Genomic DNA, 12587 nt, shown 5'->3' with positions numbered 1-12587 from the left:
ACGTGGCCTACCTTGTTGTGGCTGTTGTTCCCTATTGCCTCCACTTTGTTATAATACCACTAACAGATGACTGTGGAATATTTAGTTCCACATGAATGTTTATAGAAGCGTTCATGTGTGTCTGTCCACGTGATTAAAACATTCACTCGTCACCAAACACAGTAATCCTTTCCACGAAAACGACAGCAGGCTTACGAGACCTCAGGAAACCTCAATAATAATAATGTGAGACACACCTACACGTGTCCGTCTGTGTCTCTGTATGTGTGCACACCAGCATGCTTGCACCGTGTAAGCTGATAACTTACAAAGTCTGCAGTCAGCACATCCCTGAGAAACCTCCTCACTGTCATCATCCTATTATCTCGAGGAGACGGCAGCCAGTTACAGACACTCTACAGCTGATACTCAGATTTTTATTAGTCAGAAGTGACCGTTCTGATTTTGCTCATTCTCATAGTCAAAACTATATAATTGTTCATATCATTTTATTTGTTATTATTCAGACTCTTCATTATGTTGCTTAAATACATTTATCCACTGTTTCTAAGGACACATTTGGAGGTCACAACGCTTGAATTTTGCTCCTTCAGATTTCTAGATCTTACAATTTATTTTGCAACAACATTAATAAATTACTTGGAAACTTAGGTCTATAGACTGCTTAAGTTGAATACAAGTGGCTTAAAGGCGGTTTGATAAGTATCCCTACAGATCCAGATACATGATACTAGCAGGTGAGTAGTGGTACTGTGTGACTATCTGACATGGTTCATTTCACTGCTTTGAGGTAAAAGACGACTTTCCCCTCATAGGGGTCGTGGATGTTTTCGTAGCTGATCTTTTCAGACACCACTCTGCACTGGATCTTGGCTTCCTTCTCTCCGACCAGGCTGAACCGAACGGCCACCAGTGGGTTGACATAAGTAGGCTGTAAAAGAAAGAAAGAAAGAAGAAGAGGCAGAGTGTTGGTTCCTTACCCAAGTGCAACATAAGAACGAGGGTACCTGAACAGAAAAAAAAGTGCTTATGATGTGGCACCGAATCATCTCAAGACTCTTATGATAAAATAATGGTAGAGAACCTGCAACAGTATAAATAAAAAACTCCAACAATCCAACAATCATCAGTGAACAAGCACTCAACAAAGAGGATTGTGAATTCGGTGTCCATATCTGACATCCAGAGATCAAAGCAAATGAGACACGATGTTTCTAATTTTAGCACTTCTGTGCATGTGAACAAAGGGAGACACAAACATTCGTTTAAAGAGCGAGTTCTGGTCAAAGCACTGAAGATCAAAGTAGTTCCACCCAGAGTAAATGTCTGGCTGTGTTTTAGGGCCAAATACCATAACTGTAGTTTTGTTTGTATTTGGCTCATCCAGGCCATTATAGATGAAAATCCCAGGGTGTGATCTCCATAGCAAAATAAAACGCCTCTAGTGTTTTCCTATATTTAGCCTTTATTGGACAAAATGGTTGAGAATGGGCAGGAAATTTGGTCCAGGCTGAATTAAACCCAGGTCTCTGCAGCCTTTCAGCACATAGCCATGCTCTGCATCCTGTATGCTCCACTAATATGTTTCATCTTTGTTCTTCAGTTCAACTCATGTTATCAAATTAAGTAAGTAATGAGGTTAAGAAAGCACAGAGTGACCAGTTTCATTATTTCTGTGTATCAGGCTGGTGTTTCACCCTTTTTATGTATTTGTGCTAAAAGCAAATGAAGGTTACTGTACATGGAAGAAGCCTCCTGAATATTAGATCATTATCTGCTGTCTTACCTGTGCTAGATTTCCATAGTATGGGAAGTAGGAGGGATCCATGATTCCACCGTCTGGGAAATACTCTATTTTTGCCACACTGTCCTCTCCATCCTACATCCAAACAGAAACAGAGTTTTATTTTATTGAAAGAAGATCTTGATTCATTTTGTGAATCTTTGTTAAACTGTGGCTGATGAGTTTAAAAGGCAGGAGATTAACAGACAGGAAGCGTGTGATGGAAAGAGCTGTGAAAGGTGGAAAATGTGTTGAATCCAGTGTTTTTCCACAGTATAGAGTCACCCTATACCCACTACTTTTTTCAGATATTATACTACTACTTTACTACTTTAAAGTAACTGCATGCAGCTCACCAGTATGGTGCAGTTCACATATGGGGGCCGAGCGGTGTTATTAGAAGGCAAAAAGTCAATAATCTGCAGACAAAACACAACATTTGCTTTTAGTTCTGGTTATTATATGATGTCATTGCTTTTCTAGCTTAAATATCCTGACAGAGTGAAACCAAACGCACCCTGTTCATCTTGATGACGACACAAGGCATGGTGCTGTTGTAGCCAAAAGTCGGATCCTCAATTCCAGAGCAGGGTCCCAGCATGCTCTGCGTGAAGGGGCAAGCCCACTTGGTGTGGTGGGGGGCAGAGAAGGTCTTCTGGATGAAGTACTTCCCCTTGGTGCAGTTGTAGTTGTTGCACTCCAGCTGCTTGGTGTCATTGTAGGCTAAAAGAGAGAGGTGAAAACAGAGCCAGGTGTCTTTTTTTAATTTTCTTTGACATATGTGCACATTAAAAGTTACATAATGCAGAATAAATCGTGTATGGGAACACTAACGCTTCAGGAAGTCGTGAAGGATGTTGGCCATTTCCATACAGCTGGCCTTCTCTGACGTGTTGTAGGAGATTTCAACGTCTTCCTCTCCGTATGTGTCCGGCCACACCATCACCCCTGAGTGGGAAAGCAGATGCTTATGAGGCACTGAGATATCTTTTGTGATTATTTATGTATTTATGTATTCATGATTTATGTAACCTGGTGATGTTAGTCGATCTTGGTAGTCAGGTTTGTAGGGACTGATGGTGTACATGAGGACCCAGATCGCCAAAGAAAAGAGCCCCGTCATGATGACGTAGAAGGCCACATAGTACAGACTAATGTACACTGTGAAGGAAGGAGTTTATTAACACACCTTTATGGGTACATCAATAAGTGTTTTAGTTATCAATGTTGCTCACTCTGAAGCTTGGAAAATCAGAGTGAGAGAAAGAATATTTACTGTACACACTAGCAAGGCAGCTCTGCCTAATGTGGAAACGCAGAGGTCAAGGTGTCCTCTGCTGCTGCAAACTGAATTTAATCTCATTGTAAGGTCAAACAGAGAAGGGTGCACAAAACTTATCATTACTTATCTCTCGCTGCTCTAGGAGTGCATGACATGTGACTGGGATCACGCGTGTCTTTCAGCAAACACACACACACAGATACTGTTGAGGCCTTTTATGTTTTATGTGAAAGAAAAACAACTACACTCACCGGCCACTTCATTAGGTACAGCCTTTCAACTGCCCTTTAATGTAAATGTGTAACGAGCCAATCGGCCCTGACTTATATGATTTAAAGAGGGTTTACAGAGAAAGGGCCGAAAACAGAAAACATCCAGAGAGTGACAGTGCCTTGTTGATGCCAGAGGTCAGACTGCTTTAAACGGATAGAAAGGAATTAGTAACTCAAATATTTACTTGTTACAAGCAAGTTCTGCAGAAAAGTACCTCTGAAAGACAGCAAATTAAACCTACAACAACATAAGATCACACTCGGTGCCATTCCTGTCATCGAAGAACAGGAAGCTGAGTTACAGCTTCACACAGTTTCAATTTCTGCTGTGACATTTGAATCTAGGGTCAGAGCCCTCAACACACCAAACCTTAATGGTAGCAGATGGGCTACAGCAGGAGAAGACCACATCTGGTGCCATTCCTGTTAGCTAAGAGCATGAAACCGAGGCTACTTAACGGATGGGAAGAACTGGTCAGTAGAAGATGGAAAAATGTTTCCTGGTCTGATGACTCTCGTTTCAGCTACATTCACATTTTAGGGTCAGAATTTAGCATTAACACCATAAAAACATGGCTCCATCCAGTTCAGGATGGTAGTGGTGTAACAGCATGGGGGATACTTTCTTGGCACGCTTTGGGCATCTTAGTACCAACTGAGCTTCATTTAAACACCACAGCATTCCTGAGTATTCTTGCTGACCACATCAAATCCTTTATGAGGACAGTGTGCTCATCATGCGCACCATGTCACAAAGCTCAGATCACAGCAACAATTCAAAATAAAATACAGACAAAAAGAAAAGAAAAGATTTAAAGGTTATTAGGACAATTTTTAACATGTAACTTGACTGAATGAGTGCTATCAGCATGTTTTAAATAATCTGAAAAATACTTGTTGCAAGCGGTTTAAAAATTCTAGTCTATTTAATGCAGGAGAGGTTAGTGAAGTCATGTCCTTGTTACCCCATTTCTCTGGCGTTCTTCCCATAAACGTCCCATTTTCCGAGTTCCAGACAAAGCGGCCGAAGTCTTCACACCGCTGCCCGCAAGTCCTCTTTTCCTTCAGAGTGGCCATGATGGAGCTTCACAGCAAACCTTTTCTCTTTCCTTCTCTCAGCTCAGTAAAGACAGCTGTAATATTTCTTTCTTCCCTCTCTCGTCCCTCTCCAAATCTTCTGAGGAACTTTCAGCTTTTGTGTTAACGTCTTGCGTCCAGTCTCATTCTTTTCTGCACTTACAGTCGGTCGACAGTGTGATGTGTGTTATCTTTCACTATGTATTTATGAGGCCAAGATAAGGTGTACCATGACAGGAGCAGGTAAACTTCCTTCATTAGCAATGACGTCCTTGATTCACTGGAGAAACACCAGGATCACCTTGAAAAGGTTGGCTACTACTGATAACAGGACTGATTTAAATCACTGCAAATCCAAACAGAAATGAAAACCTGAGTCAGTTTGGCCTCTGAAACATTTGACTAATTCTGATGTACTAAAGCACAAACTTTATAGGTACTAGCCCATTTTTTGTGGCAGAGATTCAACAAGATGCTGGAAATGTTCCTCCAGCAGGGATTTTGCTCCATGATGACATGACAGCACCACAGTTTCTGCAGATTTGTTGGCTGCACATCTGTCACATCCTAAAGGTGCTCTACTGGGTTGAGCGTAGGTTATTTTAATACAGGGCTGCAAAAACTTCAAATTCAGTTTCAGGTGGAGGCTCCGCCGGCTTGCTTCACTGCTACTAAGTTCATATATTTTAATGACACCAGCTACTCCAGCTACTATGAAGCATTGTCATGTTCAAGAATCCAGTTTGAGGTGATCTGAGCTTTGTGACATAATACATGATCCTGCTGAGGTCCTAAAGGGATGGGGGGGTGATACAAAGCATATTTTCATTTCATCTAGTGTCCAAATGTTGCTCAGAAATTGAGACTCTGGCATTTTTCAGCGTCAGGTGCAGTCTTCTGCTGTTGTAGGTTTGATGTTTCGTGCATTCAGAGATGCTCTTCTCCATACATTGGTTGTAACAAGTGATTGTTTGAATTACTGTTGCCTTCATATCAGCTCGAAGCAATCTGGCCATTCTCCTCTAACCTCTGACATCAACAAGACATTTTTCCCCAGAGAAAACTGCCGCTCACTGGAAGTTTTCTCTTTTTTCTCTCTCTGTTTCCTTTCCTTTCTCTTTACCCTAGAGATGGTTCTGTGGGAAAATCCCAGCAGATCAGCACTTTCTAAAATTCTCAGATCAGCCTGTCTGGCACCAACAACCATGCCACATTCAAAGTCACTTAAATCACTTTTCTTCACTTTCTTAATGTGCAGTTAACAGGTGTACCTAATAAAGTGATGGAGAACTTTGCTCTCTCTCTACACTGCTGTCATTACTGTCCCGCTACATACATGCATATTTTTACCTAATTTGTCTCTTTTTCCTCTTTCATTTTCTGCCTCTACTTTCCATCGTGTTCCCTCACACCTTGTTCTCGTCCCGCCTCCGGCACAGAGCACATGGTCGGGCACGGGGCAGAGCATTACAGAGATTCAGCGTGGATAAGTGTCTTTGAGGAAAGGCGATGAGTCAGGTAGATCTGCATGTGTGTGTGCATGTGTGAGAGGCAGAGACTGTCAGGGAGGGAAGTCACTCTGCAGTGAGCAGATGCTCACATGTGCGAGTCACTCTGCTTCTGAATCACCGGAGGAAGAAGTCCTCTCTTACATCACTTACTTCTCTGTGATTTTTGTCTGCATTTTGCGATTTCTTTATTTCGGTTCTCATTTGCAGACTTTCCCATCTGCTTTTTCTTCCCTGTAACACTTTAGTTGCATCTCTTTATCCTTCCCTCCTTTTCTCTTATCCACCATGGATATCGGTGGCTTGACGACAGTTGTGGCCAACTCTGCCTACATCTCGGCCCGCGGAAGCTTTGATGGCACTGCCAACCCAGCGGCCAACCGAGACAAGAAGTTCCACTCCCGCCTGAAGCTGCTTCACATCACGGTGTGCGAGGGTCTGCGGGAGACTTTAGACCTGGGCTTCCAGACGGTCTGTGTGGAGCAGCCCATCGGCAAACGTCTCTTCCAGGAGTTCCTGGAGTCCAACAACGAGTACAAAGGCCCCAGCCGTCTGTGGAAAGATATCGAGGAGTACAACAATGCTGAAGATGAAGATCGAGTCAACAAAGCGTGCAAGATCATATCGCGTTATATGGAGCCTGATGCCAAGTATTACTGCCCCTTTCTGCCAGAAAATGGCATCACGAAGGTCAAAGAGAAGCACCAACAGGCTTCTGACGACCTTTTCAACGAGACCATGGACAGTGTGATGGACTTCCTCAAGGAAGTGCCCTACACGTTTTTCCTGGAGAGTATGTACCTGAAGAGGTTTCTGCAGTGGAAGTGGCTGGAGATGCAGCCCATGGGAGATGACTGGTTCATGGATTTTCGTGTACTGGGGAAAGGGGGTTTTGGGGAAGTCTTTGCCTGTCAGATGAGGGGCACGGGGAAACTGTATGCCTGCAAAAAGCTCAACAAGAAGAGGCTGAAGAAGAGAAAAGGCTATGAGGTAAGGAGTCATGCCACCTGCTCTATTATAGGTCCAGCAGTTCATGAAGTTGTTCAAATACAGGAACCTTTTTGATTTAGTTTCCATGAGGTTCTGCAGGACTTTTACCTGCAGTAGCTGACCAGCCTACCTGTCTAAACAGTCAGTGTTAGGATAGAGGCTTACAGGTGAGCACCATGGGCTTATATGATTAGTCCTCTCGGCATTAGTACATTTTGATCTCCTTATAGCATAAAGTGCCAATCCTGTCATGTTTATAAATGGAGCGGACCTCGACTGAAGTCTCCTGTCTCTAGTCATCAAAGCAGACACAAGAAGACGCTGCTAAAGTTGGAGAGCTGGTGCAGCTGGAAATGCAAGTTCAGATATTGTTACTCACAGAGTTTCTCATGTCTCCTGCTGTCTCCTCTGCTGCCTGCAGGGCGCGATGGTGGAGAAAAGGATCCTGGCCCGAGTTCACAGCAGGTTCATCGTCTCTTTGGCTTATGCCTTCCAGACGAAAACAGAGCTGTGTCTGGTCATGACCATCATGAACGGCGGAGACCTGAGGTTAGATCATCTTTTCTCTTTGACCCATCATCCTACACCTTTTCAGGCTCATAGAGGTAATTTAACAACTTGCAACCCCAAAACTAAGAATTATTATTGCAATATAGGGATTTTTGCCTTGGATGAACCTACAACATCTCTCTCTGATCGCATTAGGTACCATATCTATAATGTGGATGAGAACAACCCGGGATTTGAAGAGCCACGAGCCTGCTACTATGCTGCGCAGATCATCCAGGGCATGGAGCACCTCCACCAGAAGAGGATCATCTACAGAGACCTCAAACCAGAGAATGTGCTGCTGGATAATCAAGGTAAAACACTCGTGAACAAGATGACTCCAAGGTAACTGTCTAGTCTGCAGTGCTCATGCCACCACGTAGAGACAATGTAAACATGAAAGAAGCGATAGTATGAGGTCAGCAGCTGGTTACCTGCAGGATCATAGATATCACATTTAAACAATTTTCAGACTGGTAATACAGTCACGTGAAACCTATTTCCACTTCTTGCAAGGACACAGGAAAATCCTATGTTTAACATCTGGCAGTGACCATCAGTTATAGACACAGACAATAAGAGAGGCACTCATGGGACTCGAAGGATCCTGATTTCTGTGAGAGAATTCCACAACAGGAAATATGACCAGAGAAGAAATTAAAACCATATTTCAGAGCTTTTTTTTTTAAATCAAAATTGATTGAACATCCTTTACACACCGTTTGTATGTTCGAGTCAGCATATATATTTTATATATAATTTAAACATATCCAAAATCGTTACATTTCTGCATGTTGTAAAATCAAGAGGTTTTTGAGAAGGAGCTAGACTCCTGCACTTCCTCCAGGCTCTAGAAAGTCTAACTCCCTACAAGATCATCAGCCTTCCCAGATTAGATCAGGTCAGTCTACAGCAAGTGTGCTGCATAAAGTCTTATTTTTTTAGCCCAAATAATGCCTGTGCTTCTCTGGTGGGAGGGGCTTAGAGCGAAGAGGGGAGAGCTACAGGGGGCATCAGCTTTCCTGTTTTTGCAACCTGTGGCACCGTTCTGTGGTTATCCTGCAAAACATAGTTCATTTCAAATTTGCACAAAGGATTTATTGGAGGGCTGATATTATCATCCAGTATTAGCTATTTACCGATTTATTGGTATCTGCATTTATAACGACTGCTGAATGAAAATTGAAAAAGTAAAGAAGAGATGGAAGAAACACCCTTCGACCATTGTGTGACTGCTGATGTTGCATAGTTTGCTCACTAGAGGGCAGACTGCAAAAAAACCGACAACAAGCTCATCCATTTTTGTTTCATAAAATTGAAAATTTTATATCAAAATTGAGATATCAGATTTTTAAATAACACAAGATCGATATCAGTCTTGAAAGTCAGATATTGTTCGGACTCTAGTATTTATTGTGTTTTTAAGATTCCCTAATGACGCATTTAGCCTTAGATAGCGCGCTATATGTTGCGATAATGGTAAGAATTATGCTTCTGTCTCACCTAGCTTTATGCTAACGTGTTTTCCAAAATGGTGAACTATTTCTAAAAACCATTACAAAAGCCTTGTTGTAGCTGCTTGTGCAATTACAGCTCTTCACCTTGACTTGAAATAGCCTCCTGAAGTTAAAACTGACACACACACTTCATACCTACATTACACACAATGTGTTTCACAGCTAACAGAAGGATATCTTTGGGTTATCACACTTCTGCAGGTTAATGAGTTGCTTATCATATCTGTGACGCTGACATTAACCTGTTTGCTCTCACACAGGTAACGTCCGTATCTCTGACCTTGGTCTGGCTGTGGAGCTGGCTGATGATCAGTTTAAAATCAAGGGCTACGCCGGCACTCCAGGTACACCACAGAATCCTCAAATGGAAAAAAAAAACCAACTAAACTCAGTGTTTCTGCACGTAATGTGTGAAATTTACCTTGCAATATACTGAAATACAGACTACTACAATTACATTTCACAGTTGAGGATTTTACCTCAGGTGTTTAGCTCTTTGCATACATGAGCTCCAGCGTTATCAAATTAACATTATCATGTGAAATAAAGTAAAACCGCTCAGAGATCATTTGTTTTACACAGTATGATAATAGCGAAGTGTACTTTTGTTCAAGAAAGGCAGTGAAAGTTTATTTGTATGAGACTTTTGATCAACATATAATGAAAACAATGCAAAATTAAAGCTGCAATCAGAAATGCGAGGGCACTCACACTGGGTGCATCGAGACATGCTAAACACCTCCTCTGTCCACTAGGTGGCGATGAAAAATATTCTTTTAATTTTCTGTTCCTCATCATTGGTAGATAGGCAGCAGAGGAGACAGCAGATATTACATGCCACCCAGGTCTTTAACTTCAACCTGAGATCATGTTGATCTCCTGAAATCCCGAGGAGGAGTTCGCTAAAGTACGAGGCCTGAAAACTGTGAAAATTTTAGCTAACATTACACATTAAATTCAAAATGTCTGATTTCCTGTTGGGTTTAGGATATGGCTCCAAGAGATTTTTTTGTAAATCTTGATGTCTTTTATCGGGCTGCCAAATTTTAGACTCCTAAATGAAGAATGGTGTGAGGGCTAGTTTTTTTTTGTTTGTTTGTTTTAATTGTAGCTGGCGCTGTGGAGCCTTGTTACAATGGTCAATGGAAAGGACCATAAAACATGAAACCTACTTCCTGTTTTGCGGTGATTCACCCTGCCACCAGGGTGCGCCATTCAACGTAAACCCACAATTTTAACACTGAAGTATCATCAAAGTGTGATGTTTATTCTGACCGCTTTTGAGGTGGATGGGGTAAACCTGGGAGAAGCAATACATCAAAGTCTCAATAACTACATGTCTTGCTCCCACTAGGTGCCACTCTAACTATTCAAACCTGTTCAGGGTGGGACTCTCAGCATGCCTGTGAAGTTTAGGAGACTAAATTTCTTTGAGTTATAGCAATTTCGTGCTTCATGGCGAAGCATCAAAATTCGTCATGCCGTCAGGGTCACACCTTTTGACAAAAACTCACATTTTTCAATGTGAACTAAAACCCACTGTGTGCGGCTTTCCTGGACAAATTATGGTTGCTGGCAATGAAATGTGTTTAGGGGCGGAGCCTTATCACACCTGAGTGGTTTGGTCCAGACTGGAAAATGTATGAGTGAATGAGATCAAAATGAAAATTCATGAGGAGTGATTACATTTTGCAATGTCGCCATGGCCACGCCCTTTGACAGAAACTCAAAAGCTCCACATTTCAATATGGTCCAGATCTGTAGTTCAGACTGAGCAAATATGAAGTTGATCGGATAACATCTCTAGGAGTTCGCCAAAGTGTAACATCTGGAAATGGCAAAATGTGCACTAAAATTGAATCTTCAATCAATAGAGCCCCTGAAATACAAAAGCGTCTTCCCTGCTAATGGAGGATACTTTATCCTGGTCGTTTTCATCCACACTCTGTCACACGCTGTCACCTGCAGGTTTCATGGCTCCGGAGCTGCTGAAAGGTGAGGAATACGACTACTCTGTGGATTATTTCACTCTGGGAGTCACTCTGTACGAGTTTCTGGCTGCTAAGGGGCCCTTCAGGACCCGAGGAGAGAAGGTAGAAGCACTGAGACGTGCTATGTGCGATCTTGTGTCATTTTCTTTTTGAAGCAGTTTGTAAATTTACTATTTGATCTTTCTGATCTTTTCTCCTCAAGAACCTCTCGTTTCTTTCTGTCATGCATCTTGCTGTCTGTGCAATTATACAGATTTTAGAGTGTTAAACAAACGTGACAATCAGGTTTTCATTCACCTTCTTTTTTCTGCTTTGGTTTTAATGTTAAAGGTGGAGAATAAGGTGGTGAAGAAGCGGATTTTGAATGATCCGGTAACTTATCCGGAGAAGTTTAGCGAGAACGCCCGGTCCATCTGTGAGGGTCTGCTGTGCAAAGAGGTCGACAAGAGGCTCGGCTTCAAGAACGACTCGTGCGACGAGCTGAGGGCGCACCCTTTCTTCAGTGAGATTAACTGGAGGAAACTGAATGCAGGTCAGACAGAAACACGCAAGGAACCCAAAGTTCCACTGAAGTCTCCCGTTTGTAGTGTCGGCTTTCATCATGGTTGCACTAACACACATCTGTGCATGAGGTTTAAAGAGCGGGACTGGTTTCATTTAAAGCTTGGTGTGATCGGTTTTAGTGCTGATAAAAATCCAGCTGTAGAAACACTCACTCAGACTTCAGGACCTCCCCAACATTAGAGATGATCCAAACCCACATTTATTCTGTGGCTTTTCATCTTCTTATCTTCTCTTTTTAAATGGGCCACAGAAATAAATTCAGCCAGAGCCAAAGCAACAGTTTTTTGCTTTTAATAAGGACAGTGTGTCACCCTAGGGAAGAGATAAGAACCCTGCGTCTCTCTGTGTTGTGTCTGCACAGGGATTCTTACGCCCCCTTTCGTGCCGGACTCCAAAACAGTTTACGCGAAGGATGTCGACGACGTCGGAGCCTTCTCCACGGTTAAAGGCGTGCAGCTGGACGACAAGGACGTGGACTTTTTCGACGAGTTCGCCTCGGGGAACATCCCCATCCCCTGGCAGGAGGAGATGATCGAGACCGGCATCTACGGCGAGCTCACAGTCTGGGGTCCGGGTGGCACTTTACCCAACGACCTGCGGCGGGAATCCATCCTGGAGCAGCCGCCCAAGTCCTCCACCTGCGCTGTGTCGTAAAGGGTTTCAAATGACATGAACTTTTTGCTTTTTTGAGCACTTTTTGTACAGGTGGTCAGTACAGGTTAGACATAAGTGTATTTCGTCATGATAAAGTTGCACTGGTGGAACTGCTCTGAGCCATAATCAGGTTTTTACAGTATTATCTGCACTTTGTGTTCAGTTTGTTGCTGTAATGTCATTTTGACTTCTCTTTGAGTTTTACAGGAACGATTGCTTATTCATTGTTTGTGCGCGTGGACCGCAAAAAACAGAGAATTTATATATTTTATTATCCTGCTTTTGTTTGTCTGCTTTCTTTGCCAGCATTCAGACTCTCTGAAATGCAACTTAATTAATCAAAAACACCTGCACAGGTGAGAGCATGTATGCAGGTTTACGTCTGTGTTTCCACTTTTCA

At 42.6% G+C, this 12587-nt stretch overlaps 2 protein-coding genes across 2 annotated transcripts; one reads left to right on the top strand and one right to left on the bottom strand.

Annotated features, from left to right (window-relative positions):
- Nucleotides 1-772: 772 nt before the first annotated feature.
- On the bottom strand, nt 773-4414 carry LOC146678816 (potassium-transporting ATPase subunit beta-like). The gene is made up of 7 exons (XM_085411486.1): nt 4303-4414; nt 2816-2944; nt 2618-2731; nt 2301-2506; nt 2140-2202; nt 1787-1879; nt 773-931 (listed from the first exon to the last, which is right to left on the bottom strand). The coding sequence occupies exons 1-7, from the start codon at nt 4412-4414 to the stop codon at nt 773-775; spliced, it is 876 nt and encodes a 291-aa protein (XP_085267612.1).
- Nucleotides 4415-6210: 1796 nt separating this feature from the next.
- grk1a (G protein-coupled receptor kinase 1 a) lies at nt 6211-12187 on the top strand. The gene is made up of 7 exons (XM_085411481.1): nt 6211-6912; nt 7334-7461; nt 7618-7775; nt 9239-9322; nt 10947-11071; nt 11300-11501; nt 11895-12187. The coding sequence occupies exons 1-7, from the start codon at nt 6211-6213 to the stop codon at nt 12185-12187; spliced, it is 1692 nt and encodes a 563-aa protein (XP_085267607.1).
- The last annotated feature ends 400 nt before the right edge of the window (nt 12188-12587 follow it).

This window comes from Rhamphochromis longiceps, linkage group LG1 (genome assembly GCF_057381845.1).
Source record: "Rhamphochromis longiceps isolate RC_006_pf linkage group LG1, R_longiceps_female_GT1.1, whole genome shotgun sequence".
Taxonomy (NCBI): Eukaryota; Metazoa; Chordata; class Actinopteri; order Cichliformes; family Cichlidae; genus Rhamphochromis; species Rhamphochromis longiceps.
This window is presented reverse-complemented; position numbering and strand designations above follow the sequence as displayed.

Coding starts and splice junctions, on each gene's coding strand:
- LOC146678816 (XM_085411486.1), bottom strand. CDS start 4,414: ATGGCCACTCTGAAGGAAAAGAGGACTTGCGGGCAGCGGTGTGAAGAC. Junction 2,945..4,302: donor AAGAACGCCAGAGAAATGGG/GTAACAAGGACA, acceptor CTTCCTTCACAG/TGTACATTAGTCTGTACTAT. Junction 2,732..2,815: donor AGATCGACTAACATCACCAG/GTTACATAAATC, acceptor TTTCCCACTCAG/GGGTGATGGTGTGGCCGGAC.
- grk1a (XM_085411481.1), top strand. CDS start 6,211: ATGGATATCGGTGGCTTGACGACAGTTGTGGCCAACTCTGCCTACATC. Junction 7,462..7,617: donor ATGAACGGCGGAGACCTGAG/GTTAGATCATCT, acceptor TGATCGCATTAG/GTACCATATCTATAATGTGG. Junction 11,072..11,299: donor TCAGGACCCGAGGAGAGAAG/GTAGAAGCACTG, acceptor TTAATGTTAAAG/GTGGAGAATAAGGTGGTGAA.